General features: G+C 44.9%; 1 protein-coding gene across 7 annotated transcripts in view; it reads right to left on the bottom strand.

Annotated features, from left to right (window-relative positions):
- Nucleotides 1–20,408, bottom strand: part of LOC106568094 (roundabout homolog 1) — a 262,979-nt gene that overhangs the window by 9,782 nt on the left and 232,789 nt on the right. For 5 of the 7 annotated variants that reach the window (XM_014138120.2, XM_014138123.2, XM_045692352.1 and 2 more), the window contains 14 exons: nucleotides 20,184–20,322; nucleotides 19,797–19,924; nucleotides 11,871–11,879; nucleotides 11,615–11,739; nucleotides 11,265–11,436; nucleotides 9,421–9,626; nucleotides 9,256–9,337; nucleotides 8,969–9,137; nucleotides 8,398–8,564; nucleotides 6,615–6,736; nucleotides 3,608–3,842; nucleotides 1,549–1,670; nucleotides 1,099–1,270; nucleotides 111–308 (listed from right to left, as the gene is read on the bottom strand). In XM_014138120.2, the coding sequence (XP_013993595.1) occupies nucleotides 111–308; nucleotides 1,099–1,270; nucleotides 1,549–1,670; nucleotides 3,608–3,842; nucleotides 6,615–6,736; nucleotides 8,398–8,564; nucleotides 8,969–9,137; nucleotides 9,256–9,337; nucleotides 9,421–9,626; nucleotides 11,265–11,436; nucleotides 11,615–11,739; nucleotides 11,871–11,879; nucleotides 19,797–19,924; nucleotides 20,184–20,322 (2,046 nt within the window). The remainder of the gene's footprint in view (nucleotides 1–110; nucleotides 309–1,098; nucleotides 1,271–1,548; nucleotides 1,671–3,607; nucleotides 3,843–6,614; nucleotides 6,737–8,397; nucleotides 8,565–8,968; nucleotides 9,138–9,255; nucleotides 9,338–9,420; nucleotides 9,627–11,264; nucleotides 11,437–11,614; nucleotides 11,740–11,870; nucleotides 11,880–19,796; nucleotides 19,925–20,183; nucleotides 20,323–20,408) is intronic. The other 2 variants (XM_014138121.2, XM_045692353.1) reach the window with 1 other exon arrangement.

Raw genomic sequence — 20,408 nt, 5'->3', positions numbered from 1 at the left:
CCTAACCCTAAACTTACAAAATGTCCCCAGTTGATCAAATTCTTGATCCCCACAAGTATAGTTAAACATGTCCACTGATATATACACCCAAACCCACATCCACTACGGACCTTTGCGTATGCCAGCGTAGCTGCTGCTGAGGCCACTCCTCTTCTTGTGGTGGCGGTAGAGCCACACACTGAACACCATGAGGACCACCCAGCAGGTAGCACCGATGCCCGCGATGAACGCCGGCTGTTTTACCACGTCTGAGATCTGAGACAATGTGTCCTGGTCCTCACGACTGTCCATCATCTGACCTGTAGAGTCTGGGGGAGGAAGAGGAGGAGAGGAGATTGACATGAAGGACATGTATATAGTATAGTCCATCATAGAAAATTGACGGGAAAGAATTGAGGCAGATCCTGAAGGACAAACATCAATCCTTCAAAACATTAAAGTTCAACTGACGGGAAGGAGTCTGAGATGGAAAACAACATTACAGAGAGGAGACAGGAGAGTCAGCTGAAAGGAGATATCTCTAAATACATCTGGTCACACAATATGTCATGGAGAATGTTCTCAGTGCTAGGCCAAGAGGTGAGCTGGAGTGAATGGACTTCATCATGTAACTCTAAAAGCTTTATATTGGTAATGTGAAAAGGCTGGAATGTACTAAGACTGCGGAGAGGTGGAAAATCGAGTTGGAAATGTCTGTAGTGTGTGTGCTTTTTGTCACATATAGTGAACCTGAGACTAGGGCAGGGGAGGCTGAATGCAAATCATTTAACTGAAGGCATTGTGAGATGACTCAGAGACATATTCATGTTGGGACTTTAGATAGACACCTGTACTTTACATGTGTCATGGTGAGAACTGACACAGTGTGCAAATCACACAGACCATCTATCACATGGCTATAACTGAAAAGACCTTAGACAGGTAGCGATTGAACTGGTGTTGACCTGAAGCTTGTGAGTCGACAGACATAGATAATGGATTAACGCTGTTAATTGACCTCTTCTTTTCTTGGTTCTGAGATCAGATAACATTCATAATGTATTTTTACATACTCTAAACTTAGGGGAGACTATCAAGTGTTACAGTTGAGCAGCTCACCAAGTTGAAAGAAGGTGACATCGCTCTTGACCCCTGGGCCAGCACCGTTGCTAGCGGCGACCTCCACGCTGTAGCGTATCCCTGGCGCCAGGCTGGGGATTAGCACGGAGAAGGTGGAGCCATCTACTGTCCGGTTGACGTGGTAACGGCTCTCATTGCCTAGGCACCAGATCTGTAGAGGATAGGGTAAAAGAAGGAGTGTGATGGTGAGAGTCAGTGGAATTTTTTTCAGTAAATGCAAAAACTGTATTTGATGTGACATATCAACATTAGCCCACGACAGTGCCTCACATCAATGTGCTTAGTCCACCTCTGCTGAAGCAACTAAAAACACACAAACCCAAGGAAGTGAGAGGGAGAAAGTGGGAGGCTTGATATTCTGCTCCATACCTCTCTCTGTTTGTTACCCTCTTTCCTTCCGCAGAAAATCAAACCCTCTCTCCATCTTACCTTGTACTCCTGTACCATTCCGTTCTGTTCCTCCTCAGGAGGCGGTTGCCAAGCGACCAGGATGGCGGTCCCATTGGCATCACTCTTCGTCACGGTAACACCTCGGGGGGCTCCACTGGGGGCTGAGACGGGAACACACCGTCAGACAGATGCACAGACATCATGATGACATCAAAGACACCCACTCTCATTTGATCCTGTACATGTCACAGCTCCGCTCAGCGTCTGCCATGTCTCTTACTGAACATTATAGAACATTCAGTGACAATTCAGATCAGATTCAACTGCTTCACCTGCAGTAGTCAGATTATTCTCAATACAATAGGCGATGCAAGCTCTAAACAAGACTAATGTTACTGAACAGAATGATCATAAAGAGCAAATGAACAGCATGTGGAATAAATACAGATTGATATTGTAGAAGTTTTAAATTGTACGGGTATGGAACTAGAGTGAATAGCCACTGGGCACGGACGTCAGTTCAACGCATAGTTTTGATTTACATTTGGTTGAGTTGTCAACTAACGTGCATTCAATGTGAAATCAACAAAACATTTTACCATGTCATTGGATTTAGGTTAAAAGTTGGGTAAAAAAAAGATGAAATACCCTTACGTTGATGACTTTTTACAAATATAATCTGTTTTCCAGGTTGATTCAACATCCTCACATTTATTTTATTGGTTGAAATGATGTGGAAACAACGTTGATTCAACCAGTTTTTGCCCAGTGGGTACTTTGTATGGATGTTGTGATAATTGTTAGTATTTGTAAGATGAGAAGATAAAAAATCAAAAAAAATGTGTATACACAATGTTTTCTCTGACAAGCTGGGGCACTGAACGTTACACATATCTATCTATCTAGCCCAGCCCAGTACATCTTCTTGCAATTATCTGCCTAAGGGTATAAAACCCACATGAAGCCACAGGTCGATGTCGCAAGCTTGTCACCAGTATAATACAGGAATTGACTAAGCTGATGTTGTGATGAATGGTACGTTGCTCGAGCTCTAGTAATGCCTGGAGGCTTTGTGTGCTGTGCCACGGTGGTGGTGCTAGTCACCTGATGAGAGCAATTCAAGTGAATCAGTAGCGCGTTGGCCTCAGGAGCTTAGTCATCGCCTAGTTAAAGATAATGAAAGCAGGCATGTCTGTTGTCTCGGGCTGGCTGGGGCTCTACGCATGAACTCAGAAAACAATTAGCAGCGCAATTTGTCTGCACAGCTGCTGCTACACACTCATCTATACAGAATGCAGACACACATCAGGTTTAAACAATGTGAAACTCCCAAACCTCACCAATGTTGATTACTATGCAACAACCATACAGTAACACCCACACATCTCCGAAACAATTAGCACACTTTATTTGGATAGTACAGATTTTCCATCGGTAAAAGCTCTATAGATAGTATGACCAACTATCTGTTGATAAGCAACTGCTTGCTAAGGTTACGGTTAGGTTTAGAATAAGGGTTAGGGTAATGGTTAAGGTTAGGGCTAGGGTAAGGGTTAAGTTTAGGGTTAGGATAAGGGCAGTAGAGGCTTCTGAGGGGAGGACAGCTCATAATAATGGGCGGAACAGAGTAGATGGAATCGCATCAAACACATGGAAACCATGTGTTTGGTGTATTTGATACCATTCCACCTATTCCACTCTAGCCATTACCACGAGCCCATCCTCCCCAATTAAGGTGCCACCAACCTCTTGTGGATAAGGCTTAAGGTTAGGGTTAGAACTAGGGTTAGTAGAGAGTTTAAATAATGCTGATTGTCTGTAGATAGTCCATCTGTAGATGCTCTACAGACTATCCAAATAATGTTACTGAGATGTGTTATGGTTTCTCAGAAATCTCATTCATTTATTTCTACACGTGAAAGATTGATTTTGTCAACCACTTCCCTGGACTACTAAAACTCTCACAAAACAACCTACTCCATTCTAATACTGTAACTCCTGTATGAAACCTTTAATCTCCACTTAGACTTCCCATCACTACCCTCTCTAACAGAAGCCCTTGACCCCTGATCCCTGACTCCTGGCCTCAGCCTCTCACCTTCTTCAGGCGTCCTGGCCACCTTCACCTCGCTGTCTGCTCCCTGGAACTCATCAAAGAAGGGACGCACTTTGAACTCGTAGGTGACCCCCTTCTTCAGCTGAGGCACCACAGCACCGTCCTCTCCAGGGTTCCGCACCTCGAACACGCCCCACTGTCCCCCCGGCTGGCCCAGCTCCGCAGACGCTCTGTACATCACCTTGTAACCCTGGATGTATGGAGACTGCTGCTCCACCTAGTGGCAGAAAGGGGGAACAGATTTCTTAGAAGGCATCTAAAACACAACATAATTTTATAAGCAGTGTTATGACCATGTGTTCTCACTTTGAATTTTGGAACACATTCTAACGCTAGAAAAAGGAACCCTACTGTAAATTAGTCTATTAAATTGCTATTACATTTTGGTTGCCATGGCCACTGATATTTAATATTATAGTTCCAACCAAAACTATTTCATAGTAAGCCCTGGGATCTATGACACAAGTGTCAAAGAGCCATTACAACAGCAGGAAATGGTACAGCGATCTCAGATGATGGGCCAGTGTGTCACATGATGAAAAAAAACCAATACACGTTATAAAACCATAACTCTCCTGCTGCGTGTGTTGGGCTGTTAACCATATAATGAACATCCTCCAGGAGAAGTCTTTAGTTCTGTGCTATATTGCCCCCTAAGCCCACGGGGAGAGCTTAGGTTACACCCCCTCTCGTCTTCCAGAGCTCAGAGAAACCACAGCATGAGGTCATCATCAGCCACCAGTTTCCTGAGAGCCTGGGACTGGTTAGGACACTGCCAGAAGGGCACTGCTAACCAGCACGCAAAGAAACATGGGCCTCAGCGTTGGGTATCGTAGAAGGAAGCTAGGCTTTCATAAGCACTTTTTGAAAGACTAGGCCCAATACTTTTTACTTGGCAATGGCCCATAACAAAGTGTTCTCACCCATTTTAAAGGGGATCATGTTAATTTGTACTGTCCAGTGGCGTTATTAATAATTTTCGGTCCAAGTATGCGGAAAGCTCAAAAACTCTCCAGGCAGCCAAGTTCCACAGACGCTGGCCATGGGGAAGCCTTCTCCCTGTCAGTCTGGCTTTGGGCCTGCTCAGCTAAACTATTTACATTCTGTCTCTGTTTAGTACTGCACCCATGACATGTGCTCATTCATCACTGAGCCCCTTGGCCCTTCCTGGGGGAGAGAGGGAGAAACGCCTCACAACATATACAAGTCCTCTTTCATAGACCAGGATCAAAACTCACTCTGTCAGCACAGGTGGTCTTGATTAGGCCATTGGTACACATCCTACCCACAGCTCCACACAACTGGCTAAACAGCACAGTCTCTGCTCACTGCCTACAGACTCAACTATATGTTCTGAAGTACATTATTTCTCAATCAATCAAATTATATTTGTATAGCCTATTGTGAATATCACGCGGTCTTGATTAGGCCATCGGTCCAAATCCTACCAAAGGTTGAAACAGGTTCAGGGAACAGAACCGAAAACTGTAAAATAACAATCAGAACCGGGAACGAAAGTGATCTATACTGTTCCGGAACAGAACCGTTATTTTAAAATCATGGGAACTGGTTAATAATGTTATTTTACGTTTAGGGAATCTTTTTCTAGTCCCACAAAAACACAACAAAGTGCCTACAAAACCCTCACTCAGAAACCTTTTCCAGTTTCTGCCTGCTAGCTGAAAACCTTTATGTGTGTGTACGTGTGTGGCTACCTGCCCCTCCCCCTCCAAAGCATAGGCTACTGTAGCCTGTTGATGTTAAAAGCGTGATTCAGAAATTAGGGAGAGAGATTTTTTATTAGAGAAGAATGTATTCACTTTTTCAATGATACTTAAGGATACTATAGTTATCATCTTTCACATTGTAAGTCCAAAAAGGTAAGACATGTAAAAAAGATATATTTATATTTCAGAGGTTTAAAAAGAAACTGAAAGGAACAACATAAACCATCACTTTTTGGGGGTTGGAACCGGTTCAGAACTTGACTTTGCTGGTCGGAAAATTGGAACGTAATGAAAAAAAATTATGGTTCTGTTCAGAATGAAACGATTGGAAAATAATTTAGGTTCCAACCCCTGCATCCTACCCACAGCTCTACACAGCTCTTATACAGCACATTCTATGCTCTCTGCTCTATGCCTCAACTATGTATTCTGAAGTACATTATTTCTCAATCAATCACATTAGCCTATTGTGAATATCAGTTATAGCCACGCAAGCACAGAAAGGTTTAGGGCAGGGTTGGGCAAACGTTTTGGCTCGAGGGCCACATTGGGATTTTGAAATTCAATGGAGGGCTGCAATTTATGGGGGACCAATTGTTAAAATCAATCTGCTGGGGCCTTCTGAGTGGCGCAGCGGTCTAAGGTACTGCATCGCAGTGCTTGAGGCATCACTAGAGACCCGGGTTCAATCCCAGGCTGTGTCACATGGGCTGGGAAACCCATGAGGTGGCGCACAATTGGCCCAGATTCGTCTGGGTTAGGAGATGGCTTGGTAGGCCGAGATTTCCTTGTCCCATCGCGCTCTAGAGACTCCTGTGGCGGGGCGGGCACATGCACGCTGACACGGTCGCCAGGTGTACGGTGGGCATTGTGTCAAGAAGCAGTGCGGCTTGGCTGGGTCGTGTTTCGGAGGATGCACGGCTTTCGAGCTTTGTCTCTCCCGAGTCCGTTCCGGGAGTTGCAGCGATGGGACAATTGAATACCATGAAATTGGGGAGAAAAAGGGGGTTAAAAAATTATTATTATTATGTTGTTGTTTTTTTATGTCTCAGAAGTTCCCGGTGGAACGGATACGGCCCGCGTGCCATACTTTGCCCCCCACTTGGTGAAGGGAGACCAACAGACCATGCAGTCTAAGAATCTGGGAGTAATCATTCACAATCAGCTGACACAGACAGACACTAGGGTAACTTTTCCTTAGGATGGACAGTATCGGCAGACGGCCCAGGCCCAGGTAGGTCGAGGGTCAGGGTTCTACTCACCGTCCACTGTACCCTGATGGAAGAGGAAGAGAGGATGGTGGGGTTGTGGAGATGGATCACCACATCCCCCAGCTCCCTCTGGATCTGACGATGGTCTACTCCCTGGCTGGTGGGAGGGGTGTCTGAGTGGGGGCACAGAGAGAGGAAAGGGTTCAAACAGATTGGCCATGTTACAGTGAGGGAAAAAAGTATTTGATCCCCTGCTGATTTTGTATGTTTGCCCACTGACAAAGAAATGATCAGTCTGTAATTTTAATGGTAGGTTTATTTGAACAGTGAGAGACAGAATAACAACAAAGAAAACAGAAAAACCCATGTCATAAATGTTATAAAATGATTTGCATTTCAATGAGGGAAATAAGTATTTGACCCCTCTGCAAAACATGACACGTGGTACTTGGTGGAAAACCCTTGTTGGCAATCACAGAGGTCAGACGTTTCTTGTAGTTTGCCACCAGGTTTGCACACATCTCAGGAGGGATTTTGTCCCACTCCTCTTTGCAGATCTTCTCCAAGTTATTAAGGTTTCGAGGCTGACATTTGGCAACTCGAACCTTCAGCTCCCTCCACATATTTTCTATGGGATTAAGATCTGGAGACTGGCTAGGCCACTCCAGGACCTTAATGTGCTTCTTCTTGAGCCACTCCTTGGTTGCCTTGGCCATGTGTTTGGGTCATTGTCATGCTGGAATACCCACACACGACCCATTTTCAATGCCCTGGCTGAGGGAAGGAGGTTCTCACCCAAGATTTGACGGTACATGGCCCCGTCCATCGTCCCTTTGATGCGGTGAAGTTGTCCTGTCCCCTTAGCAGAAAAACACCCCCAAAGCATAATGTTTCCACCTCCATGTTTGATGGTGGGGATGGTGTTCTTGGGGTCATAGGCAGCATTCCTCCTCCTCCAAACACGGCGAGTTGAGTTGATGCCAAAGAGCTCTATTTTGGTCTCATCTGACCCAGTTGTCCTCTGAATCATTCAGATGTTCATTGGCAAACTTCAGACGGGCATGTATATGTGTTTCTTGAGCAGGAGGACCTTGCTGCAGGATTACAGTCCTTCACGGCGTATTGTGTTACCAATTGTTTTCTTGGTAACTATGGTCCCAGCTGCCTTGAAATCATTGACAAGATCCTCCCGTGTAGATCTGGGCTGATTCATCACCGTTCTCATGATCATTGAAACTCCACGAGGTGAGATCTTGCATGGAGCCCCAGGCCGAGGGAGATTGACAGTTCTTTTGTGTTTCTTCCATTTGCGAATAATCGCACCAACTGTTGTCACCTTCTCACCATGCTGCTTGGCGATGGTCTTGTAGCCCATTCCAGCCTTGTGTAGGTCTACAATCTTGTCCCTGACATCCTTGGAGAGCTCTTTGGTCTTGGCCATGGTGGAGAGTTTGAAATCTGATTGATTGATTGCTTCTGTGGACAGGTGTCTTTTATACAGGTAACAAACTGAGATTAGGAGCACTCCCTTTAAGAGTGTGCTCCTAATCTCAGCTCGTTACCTGTATAAAAGACACCTGGGAGCCAGAAATCTTTCTGATTGAGAGGGGGTCAAATACTTATTTCCCTCATTAAAATGCAAATCAATTTATAACATTTTTGACATGCGTTTTTCTGGATTTTTTTGTTGTTATTCTGTCTCTCACTGTTCAAATAACCCTACCATTAAAATTATAGGTTACAATATGAGCACCACTAAGTCTCAGTGTCTCTGACATCAGCTAAATGTGACTCTATCATCAGGTAAAGCGTGTAGAGGAGAGGGTTATCTCACCTTGTGTCCTGACTGCATCAGTGATGGGGCTGGGGTCACTGAGGCCGTAGGCGTTGGCTGCTCTCACCAGAAACAGGTAAACTGCACCTGGCTTGAGGTTCTTCAGGACAAAGGTCTCCATCTTCACGTGGTCAGCCAGAGTCACCCAGCTACTCCCCGACGCGTGACTGCACAGATGGAGGAACAATGGTCAATCATTCACAACAGGCAAGGTCTTAAAAATGAGTGCATACACAACACATGCATATAGATACAGCCCTGAACACACATAATAGACACACATCTTGGCTCTCCTAGACTTACCTGAATACCTCAATGACATAGGAGATGGGTGTGGACCCAGCGTTTGGGTTGGATTTCCTAGACTTACCTGAATACCTCGATGACATAGGAGACGGGTGTGGACCCAGCATTTGGGTTGGAATTCCTAGACTGACCTGAATGCCTCGATGACATAAGAGGTGGGCGTGGCCCCAGCGTTTGGGTTGGAATTCCTAGACTGACCTGAATGCCTCAATGACATAAGAGGTGGGCGTGGCCCCAGCGTTTGGGTTGGAATTCCTAGACTTACCTGAATGCCTCAATGACATAAGAGGTGGGCGTGGCCCCAGTGTTTGGGTTGGATTTCCAGGACAGAGTGACTGAGGTGCGGCTCACGTCAGTCACGTCAGGCTTGGATGGGCCGCTGGGGATCAGGTTAGGGTCTGTGGGTCGACCTGGCTGGACTACTACTCCAAACTCTGCCACACACGAAACAGAGAGGTCAGAGTGGCAATCAAACAATCAAATAAATACCCATTTACTCACAGAAAGAATGACTCCAGAGAGTGAAAGATCATTATGATGTCCATAACCTACCTTCCACCTCCAGGTAAGCCCTCCAGGATGCCTCTCCACTGGGGCTGGACGCCACGCATGTGTAGACGCCTGTATCTCCAAGCTGAGGAGCAGAGACACAGAGACAGTGTAAGAGTGGATTCATTTGGTGGTGTATGTTGGTGGTGGTGTTACGCTGCCCCCTACCTTAGCGTAGCGGATCTGCAGGGCTCCTGTGTCTATCTGGGTGATGCGGGCCTCCTCGGGGGACACCATCACCCCGTCTTTCTTCCAGTGAACTGTTGGTGTGGGGGTCCCTGTTGCTTGGCAACCCAGGACCACTGTGCTGTCCACAGGTACCGTATGATTGGACGGGCCCTGTCGGATCACAGGAGGGGGGCGGTCCGACACCACTATTCAAAAGAGAGCGGGAGAATGTACTGTTTAATACCAGTTATACTGTGAGAGTAAATAGTTCTCTATCACCCCTTCAGCTAGAGAGAGAAATAAAACATGTATAGAAGAGAATGGAAGGGGGAACGACAGAGAAAATCAAGGGCAGATGTGATGTGAGAGATATTGAGGGAAATTGATACGAGGAGAAACAATAGGAGTGATCGGTTGGGGCAGTGGAGGGAATAGAAATCAGATTATCCCAAAGCCCAGAGCAACTGGCTAATCACTGGGAAGTAGCAGGAACAGTAGGAGCAGGCAATAGCCAGAGCACCACAGACCAACTAATAACAAATCCCATTTAGACAGCAGTCACGCAGCCATCACTCTCCCACTTCACAACCTTGTGGAAATAGGGGGGAAAAAAGCTCTCCAAAATCAGAGGCAGAGGGAAAAATAATGGAAACACCTTGAAAACCGCCAGAGGTAATGGCAGCAAGTTATTTCCATACAAATACACCTCGCAAACAGGGAGGGAGGAGGGGGAGAGAGGTGGGGGAAGGGAGAGGGGAGAGACGGGTAGGCCTATTCACTTGAAGGAAATATAAGGGATAGCAGAGTGAGAAGTCCTACTTGGATTAAACACGCTACATCCTTGTTTCATTTCCATTAAGTGTAATTGAGTGTACATTACGTCGGTGACTCTTATTTCTCCGGTGCGACACCTTGGCGGCTGCAGAAAGCGTTATCATCAGCATATGATTACCCAGCTACCACTGCTGAAGTCACCTTTATGCACAGACAATGCTTGCCGCCTGTACCAGCCTCAGGCAATTATGTGAATTAACTTAATATATGTACATAGTGAAGACACACACACATGCGCACGCATGCTCAGACTCAAGTCAGTTTATTATAACCAAGTAAACTTTGCTGGTGGTGATGGTTGCTGTAATTACAGTTGTAGGCCTTTGAGCCAAACTCACCATTTTAATTCAGTTTTTAATAACTGATGCAATTATCAGGATTATCATCATTCGGTTCACCAGCATGACATTAGGGAGGAGAACGAAAGGTGTCTGTGTTTAAATATGTGTGTGTGTGTATGTGTGTGTGTGTAAAAATGTGTGTGTGTGAAAATGTGAGGGTTTTGGGGGAGGGTTCAGTTTGGAAGGAGGGGATGGGCAGTCTGCATGCACGGTGTCACCATGGGAACAGGGGGTTTGGAGTCCAAACGCCTGCAGCTGAGGGTTCCTGAATTCACTCCAACAACAATTAGTAACAGTAAGAAACAATGAACCATAGAGGACACAGCATCTCAGCAGTCTACAGGAAAGGCTGATCTGCCATACATCCAGTCAGCAAAGCAGCAAGTAGCTATTCAGCTACACAGTGGTGATTTTTTTTGTCATGACATTGGAGGCCACAGATTCTGTGTTTTCCAATCATGGAGAGACAACTCAGCCAACCAGGCCAGTGGAGTCAACTTGCATAACGGAGGAGCTTTGGTCAGTTGATTATAGGAAACCCTTCTCCCCTCCCTCCCTCCCTCCCTCCCTCCCTCCCTCCCTCCCTCCCTCCCTCCCTCCCTCCCTCCCTCCCTCCCTCCCTCCCTCCCTCCCTCCCTCCCTCACTCACTCACTCCCTCCCTCACTCACTGTCAGTGACCTCCAGCAGGGCCTTGGTGATGACGGAGCCAGCGATGTTGAGGGCCTGACAGCTGTAGTAGCCGGCGTCAGAGCGCTGGGCATCTGCGATGGTCAGACTGCCAGTCTGGGACACAGAGAGACGGCTGAAGGGCTGAGGAGGCTGGTAGGAGAATAGCAGGCTCTGGAGGACAGAGAGAAAGAGACAGAGGGGTCTTGAGACTGGAATTACATGCCTATGCTTGAGACATCCACTGGACATGGTGTTATCAATATCCTATATCCTACACTAGGATATGGATCAATAACTTAAACTCTATGCATCTACATTTATAAATTAGATGGACTAGATGGTATCTCACATTGCTTCCCTCCCTCTGCCAGAAGATAGCAGGCTGGGGGTTGCCAGTGGCCTCACACTGGAAGGTGACCGTTCTCCCCACCGCCACCACCTGGTTTCTTGGGCGCATGGCGAACGCTGGGGGCACTGCAGGGGTGGAGAGATGGGGCTTGGTTAACAGGACAAGCCATGAAAAACTTTGCAAGCATTGCAATATAATAATAGAATAAACAACTAAAATCTCCTAGAAATAGGATGACATAATGATGATAACTTACCAGTGAAGACTACAAGAGAAGAGAAGAGAAGAGACACAAACACGGGAGATGAATAATGATGGCACATGCAATGGGAAAAGATTATCAGTCAATCATTAAACATTTTCAACAAACACTTTGATGAATGAATACATGACTGAGTAAATTAATGGAACAAACAACAATCTGATACACAGTGGGGGCATGAGGCGCAGAAGCTCTGTTTGTGTGCTAGACTACTTTCCAGTCATTAATGGGGGATATGCGTGGTAGGGTGTGTTGACTGAGGCTGGTCTTCGGAGGAGTCGGCTTGTGTGTTTAATGAAGGGGACCCCAATGGGAGAATGCTTTAGTGTGTGTTTGACTGTAAATACATCTCCCTCCCTCTATCTAAATTCCTCAACACTAGCAAAACACACACATGTAGTTACTGTGGACATACACACTCTCACACACACACACACATTACAGCAATTTACCTTTTACTATTTTATCACTATTACACTATTAATAGTGATAAGTGGAAATCTCCTTTCTTAAAGACACGAAGAGAAAGTCCAGAACACAGAGAGACATATGAGACCATAAAGAAAGGATCAAACAAAGGGAGGAGAGAAAGGGGGGACACAGAGAGGAGAAAGCAGTGTGTTGTTGTTGTTGGATTTGGCTGTGCCCTCTGAACCCTCTAACCCTCTAACCCCCACCCCTGACAGCCATATTTTCAGAGCGGGACTTGATGAATATGTGACCATGGACGTCATAAGAGCCGAGGTCCAGCTCCCAGCATGCCATGCTGTATGGTAAAGGAAGTGGAGTGTCCTGCCTGAGTGTGTTGAGCTCAGACCAGACCCCCCTCTACGGGCTACATACGCAGCCAGCTACAGGCTCCCACCATATTTCATAAAGTCGTATGTAATTATTTCCATTGACCAATTACTATGCCTCTGGAGAACGCCATGTTTCCTTCACTATGTTTGTCTGTGTAATATTTAGGACCCAGGATCTTGGAGGAAAACATTTCCTTGGCATATGCATGCACACACGCACACAGACACACACAAACACATAACATTGTTGGAAGTGTTTGAAAGGTTTGGTGTCGTGCTTATAGGTCCACACTGAAAGCTAATGTGATGACCCCTGACATGTAGCTTGTGTTTTATGGAGCTATCTGGGGCCAGAGGCATGGCGTCCCCTGGCAGGCTTATGGGGTGACTGGAGGTGGTGCTGAGGGGACACGTGAGCTCTTGTGTTTGGTCAGTTGAATGGGCAGTGAAAGGTGAAGATAGAGTGTGAGAGTATATCTTGAAGCGTGTGTGTGAATGTGTGCCTCGCACATGCGTGTGGGTGTGTATTTGCGTTGATGTGTAAGTGCGTGCCTGTGTGTGTGTCGTGCATCTGTGTGCCCCTTTTTGTCATGCATGTATGTGCCCCTGTGTGTGCCCCTGTGCGTGCCCCTATGTGTACCCCTGTGTGAGCCCCCAGTGGGTGCCCACATGTGTGTGCCCCTGTGTGTGTCCCTGTGTGTGCCTCCTGTGTGTGCACCCCTGTGTGTGTTCGTATGTGTGCCCCTGTGTGTGTGTCCTTGTGTGTGCCCTTGTGAGCCCCCATGTGTGTGCCCCTGTGTGTGCCCCTGTGTGTGTGTCCCTGAGTGTGTGTGTGTTCCTGAGTGTGTGTGTGTCCCTGAGTGTGCGCGTGTCCCTGTGTGTGTGTGTGTGTGTGTGTGTGTGTGTGTGTGTGTGTGTGTGTGTGTGTGTGTGTGTGTGTGTGTGTGTGTGTGTGTGTGTGTGTGTGTGTGTGTGTGTGTGTGTGTGTGTGTGTATTACTATGTGTGCTCAGTAGGGCTGCTGGGACACAGCATTCCCAACCCTTGAAGACCCATTGGACCTGTTGACTCAAAGGTGTGAAAACCTTGCATGTGAAAAGCCTTGGAGTGTTGGGTTGAGTTACAAGGCCAGCCAGTCCTGCAGCCTGTTTGGAACAGAGTTACAACCCCCCAGTAAACACACAAACCTGAGGGAAAAGAAAGGGGGATGGATTCTACTACAGCTCCATGTGCTGGATTAACTAAAACAGACACTCGGAGACTGGAACTCTGGGTGTCGAGCTAGGCCTATAGAGCCTTATTGACTGAGGGCTTCATTTCTCTGTGAAGGCTGTGGCACACTGAGTTTTATTGGAGATTAACAGGGATATGCATGGATAGAGAGAGAGAGAGAGAGAGAGAGAGAGAGAGAGAGAGAGAGAAAGACAGAAAGGGAAAGAGAATGAATGAACGAACGAACGAACGAACGAACGAACGAACGAACGAACGAACGAACGAACGAATGAATGAATGAATGAATGAATGAATGAATGAGGCAGAATAGTTGTAAGAACAGAAAAGGGTGAGAAATGAAGACTTGACTTTGAGGAGGAAATACATTAAAACGCTACAAGATGATCTGGAGTGTTGGCACTAGTTAAAGTGTGATCAACAACCTCATTAAAAGTGTTAGGTGATGGAAAATATGCCAAATAAACAAGAATGAATAACAACTTTTTTTTTAAATAACAGCTTAGCCTTGGTGTGTTGGGATTGAAAGCAGCTCGACTGGAGTGGGGATCCAATATGCTTTGATTTTTACTACTGATAACGTGGCCTGGCTGCCCCAATAACACGGCCAGACTGTTTAAAGAGGAAACAAACCCTTAATCTCCTGCCTGCCCTGTGGATATGTTCAAACACAGCAAGCCCACTAGACTGTTTATGTTTGGGGCAGAAAACAGAGAAACCATGGAGCTATGTTTCATTTATGTCAGTAATTATCTTTTTGTTTTGTCATGATTTGGTTGGGTCTAATTGTGTTGCTGTCCTGGGGCTCTGTGGGGTCTGTTTGTGTTTAAGAACAGAGCCCCAGGACAGCAACACAATTACATCCAACCAAATCATGAGAAAACAAAAAGATACAGCGGCTTGCGACAGAATTCACCCCCCTTGGCATTTTTCCTATTTTGTTGCCTTACAACCTGGAATTAAAATTGATTTTTGGGGAGTTTGTATCATTTGATTTACACAACATGACTTCCACTTTGAAGATGCTAAATATATTTTCTTGTGAAACAAACAAGAAATAAGACAAAAAAAAAAGAAAACTTGAGCGTGCATAACTATTCAAAATCAATACTTTGTAGAGCCACCTTTCTCAGCAATTACAGCTGCAAGTCTCTTGGGGTATGTCTCTATAACATTGACACATCTAGCCACTGGGATTTTTGCCCATTCTTCAAGGCAAAACTGCTCCTTCAAGTTGGATGGGTTCCTGCTGATATACAGCAATCTTTAAGTCATACCACAGATTCTCAATTGAGATCTGGGCTTTGACTAAGCCATTCCAAGACATTTAAATGTTTCCCCTTAATAACCTGTTGGGGATAGGGGGCAGTATTGACATGGCCGGATAAAAAACGTACCCGATTTAATCTGGTTACTACTCCTGCCCAGTAACTAGAATATGCATATAATTATTGGCTTTGGATAGAAAACACCCTAAAGTTTCTAAAACTGTTTGAATGGTGTCTGTGAGTATAACAGAACTCATATGGCAGGCAAAAACCTGAGAAGATTCCTTATAGGAAGTGCCCTCTCTGACAAGATCTTGTTCTTCTTGTCTCTGTTTATTGAAGACTGAGGATCTTTGCTGTAACGTGACACTTACTTACTTTATTTTCTTTCGTCTTTTTACCTAAACGCAGATTCCTGGTCGGAATATTATCGCTTTTTTACGAGAAAAATTGCATAAAAATGTATTTTAAACAGCGGTTGACATGCTTCGAAGTACGGTAATGGAATATTTAGACATTTTTTGTCACGAAATGCGCCGTGCTCGTCACCCTTCTTTACCATTCGGATAGTGTCTTGAACGCACGAACAAAACGCCGCTATTTGGATATAACAACGGATTATTTGGGACCAAACCAACATTTGTTATTGAAGTAGAAGTCCTGGGAGTGCATTCTGACGAAGAACACCAAAGGTAATAACATTTTTCTTATAGTAAATCTGACTTTGGTGAGTGCTAAACTTGCTGGGTGTCTAAATAGCCAGCCCTGTGATGCCGGGCTATCTACTGAGAATATTGCAAAATGTGCTTTCACCGAAAAGCTATTTTAAAATCGGACATATCGAGTGCATAGAGGAGTTCTGTATCTATAATTCTTAAAATAATTGTTATGCTTTTTGTGAACGTTTATCGTGAGTAATTTAGTAAATTTTTAGTAAATTCACCGGAAGTTTGCGGGGGATATGCTAGTTCTGAACGTCACATGCTAATGTAAAAAGCTGGTTTTCGATATAAATATGAACTTGATTGAACAAAACATGCATGTATTGTATAACATAATGTCCTAGGTGTGTCATCTGATGAAGCTCATCAAAGGTTAGTGCTGCATTTAGCTGTCTTCTGGGTTTTTGTGACATTATATGCTAGCTTGAAAAATGGGTGTCTGATTATTTCTGGCTGGGTACTCTGCTGACATAATCTAATGTTTTGCTTTCGTTGTAAAGCCTTTTTGAAATCGGACAGTGTGGTTAGATTAACGAGAGTCTTGTCTTTAAAATGGTGTAAAATAGTCATATGTTTGAGAAATTGAAGTAATAGCATTTCTAAGGTATTTGAATAACGCGCCACAGGATTCCACTGGCTGTTACGTAGGTGGGACGATTTCGTCCCGCCGACCCTAGAGAGGTTAAATATTTTTTTTAAATATTCATGTTTTGCTTTTGCTGTAAAGCCTTTTTGAAATCGGACAACGTGGTTCGATTCAGGAGGGGTGTATCTATAAAACGGTGTAAAATAGTCATATGTTTGAGAAATTGAAGTTATAGCATTTATGAGGTTTTGCATTTCGCGCGACGCGATTCCACTGGCTGTTGATTAGGGTGGGACGCCCAGACAGGTTAAACCACTCAAGTGTTGCTTTAGCAGTATGCTTAGGGTCATTGTCCTGCTGGAAGGTGAACCTCCGTCCCAGTCTCAAATCTTTGGAAGACTAGAACATGTTTCCCTCAAGGATTTCCCTGTATTCAGACATAGTGTTTTCCTTGATGGCCATAAATATCAATTTTAGTCTCAGCTGACCAGAGTACCTTCTTCCATATGTTTGGGGAGTCTTTTGGCGTACACCAAATGTGTTTGCTTATTTTTTTCTTTAAGCAATGGATTTTTTCTGGTCACTCTTCCGTAAAGCCCAGCTCTGTGGAGTGTACGGCTTAAAGTGGTCCTATGGACAGATATTCCAATCTCCGCTGTGGAGCTTTGCAGCTCCTTCAGGGTTATCTGTTAAAAGTTTCTGATATTTTTTTATAACCCTCTACTTCTCCACAACTTTGTCCCTGACCTGTTTGGAGAGCTCCTTGGTCTTCATGGTGCCGTTTGCTTGGTGGTGCTTAATGGTGTTGCAGACTCTGGGGCATTTAATAACAGGTATATATACTGAGATCATGTGACACTTAGATTGCACACAGGTGGACATTGTTTAACTAATTATGTGACTTCTGAAGGTAATTGGTTGCACCAGATCTTATTTAGGGGCTTCATAGCAAAGGGGATGAATACATATGCCCGCACCACTTTCCGTATTTTTTTTTATTTGAATTTTTTAAAACAAGTTATTGTTTAAATTTCACTTCACCAATTTGACAGAGAGGCAGGCAGGTTTAGTGTAGAGTAGATTCTGTAATTGGAACCATGTCATTTCCCTGCATGGGACTCAGGCTTGTCTTTAATTAAGCCCTGCTCCTCCTCACTGTCTGTCTATCTCTCTCTTGCTTCGTGTCACTGTGTGTGTGTGTGTGTGTGTGTGTGTGTGTGTGTGTGTGTGTGTGTGTGTGTGTGTGTGTGTGTGTGTGTGCGCGCATGTGTGTGTGCGCACATGTTTGTATATGCGCGTGTGTGTGCGCATTCGTGTACACGCAAGTGTGTGTGAGTAGTGGGGTGTTGCTGCTCATTTCCTGCCATCAGTCCCTGTGCTGTGGGGGTCATTGTGGAAGGGAATCCCTGCTCATAAATGAAACCACTTCCTGGTGCCTCATCAACACTCCCATCGGGGCACCTATTCAGAACTGTTACACTGATCCAGTCATGGTTAGACTATGAGTTGAACGAGTAGGGAACAAGGCAAGTAGAGTGCTGAATGCTGCTATGATATGAACTCAAGCCAAGTAAATACAGTTGACATCGGAAGTTTACATACACCTTAGCCAAATACATTTAAACTCAGCTTTTCACAATTCCTGACATTCAATCATTGTAAAAATTCCCTGTCTTAGGTCAGTTAGGATGACCACTTTATTTTAAGAATGTGAAATGTCAGAATAATCGGAGAGAGAATTATTTATTTCAGCTTGTATTTTTTTCATCACATTCCCAATGGGTCAGACATACACTCAATTAGTATTTGGTAGCATTGCCTTTAAATTGTTTAACTTGGGTCAAACGTTTTGGGTAGCCTTCCACAAGCTTCCCACAATAAGTTGGGTGAATTTTGGCCCATTCCTCCTGACAGAGCTGGTGTAACTGAGTCAGGTTTGTAGGCGTCCTTGCTCGAACACGCCTTTTCAGTTCTGCCCACAAATGTTCTATAGGATTGAGGTCAGGGCTTTGTGATGGCCACTCCAATACCTTGACTTTGTTGTCCTTAAGCCATTTTTCCACAACTTTGGAAGTATGCTTGGGGTCATTGTCCATTTGGAAGACCCATTTGCGACCAAGTTTTAACTTCCTGACTGATGTCTTGAGATATTGCTTCAATAAATCCACATAATTTTCCCGCCTCATGATGCCACCTATTTTGTGAAGTGCACCAGTTCCTCCTGCAGCAAAGCACCCCCACAACATGATGCTGCCACCCCTGTGCTTCATGGTTGGGATGGTGTTCTTTGGCTTGCAAGCCTCCCCCTTTTTCCTCCAAACATAACGATGGTCATTATGACCAAACAGTTCTATTTTTGTTTCATCAGATCAGGGGACATTTCTCCAAAAAGTACGATCTTTGTCTCCATGTGCAGTTGCAAACTACAGTCTGGCTTTTTTATGGCGGTTTTGGAGCAGTGTCTTCTTCCTTGCTGAGTGGCCTTTCAGGTTATGTTGATACTTTACTGTGGATATAGATACTTTTTTACCTGTTTCTTCCAGCATCATCACAAGGTCCTTTGCTGTTGTTCTGGGATTGATTTGCAATTTTCGCACCAAAATACGTTCATCTCTAGGAGACAGAACGCGTCTCCCATGATGTCAAGCAAAGAGGCACTGGGTTTGAAGGTAGGCCTTGAAACATATCCACAGGTACACCTCCAATTGACATAAATTATGTCAATTAGCCTATCAGAAGCTTCTAAAGCCATGACATAATTTTCTGGAATTTTCCAAACTGTTTAAAGGCACAGTCAACTTAGTGTATGTAAACTTCTGACCCACTGGAATTGTGATACAAAGTAGATGTCCTAACCGACTTGCCAAAACTATAGTTTGTTAACAAGAAATTTGTGGAGTGGTTGAAAAACAAGTTTTAATGACTCCAACCTAAGTGTATGTAAACTTCCGACTTCAACTGTACATGACCTCACATTTAACTGATAACCCAACTCAGTCGGTTACTCTGGAAACTGCTTGACAAGACACATGAATGTAAACTGATTCATGCTAAATAAATCAGGGCAGGCCAGAGATCAGTGGTATGACACTCTGTGGTGTGGCTAGACAGGGTTAGGTAAGATATCCAACTGCTCTGAGAACAGCTGTCTTCTCCTTCACACTTTATCTAACATTTCATGAATGTCAGAGCAACAGCTGCACAGCATAAACCCAGTCTGCACTTTACATAGTCTGTGCACTTTCATGTCAAACAGCAGGTGTGACCTGGGTTAGGGTTGGGGTTAGGGTTACGGTCGGTGGAGGTTGTACTGACCGTGTACAGTCAGTGTAGCGGATGCCTCAGCCTTTCCCACCATGTTCTCCACAACACATGTGTAGGAGCCCTCGTCTGATAGTCTAACATCTCGTACGCTCAGGGTGTGGTCCTCTAGGATCTCATACCTGTAGACAGACAGACAAACAGACAGACAGACAGATACACACAGTGTGAGAGAAAGGGACTGGGAGATATAAAGAGAGAGATGGACATGAGACAAAGGCGCTTCACATGATGGCATGACACTGTAATATACCACGCATCTAATTCCATGACCAGATGTGAACCTAAGTGTGCATATGAATTTTGATTAGAGTATGTGTCTATGATGTGTAACAGTGTAATATAAAGGCTGTATAGTACTGCTGGGCCATCCATCCATACCTCCCCTTGGGTAGGTCTGCATCCTCTTTCCTCCAGCGGACAGTGGGGACCGGATCTCCCTGCGCCTCACAGTGGAACTCCACACTCTCATCTGCCAGAACCATAACACTACTTGGCCTCTTCACAAACCCTGGGCGCTCTGAGGAAGGGGGAGATCATTATCATAATGTGTTTAAAGTTGTGTGATAGACTGACATTTTTGCTTGGATCTCCAACCCTTAGCCC

This window comes from Salmo salar, chromosome ssa13 (genome assembly GCF_905237065.1).
Source record: "Salmo salar chromosome ssa13, Ssal_v3.1, whole genome shotgun sequence".
Lineage (NCBI taxonomy): Eukaryota > Metazoa > Chordata > Actinopteri > Salmoniformes > Salmonidae > Salmo > Salmo salar.
The sequence above is the reverse complement of the archived record's forward strand: the minus strand, read 5'-3'. Positions and strand labels throughout refer to the sequence as shown.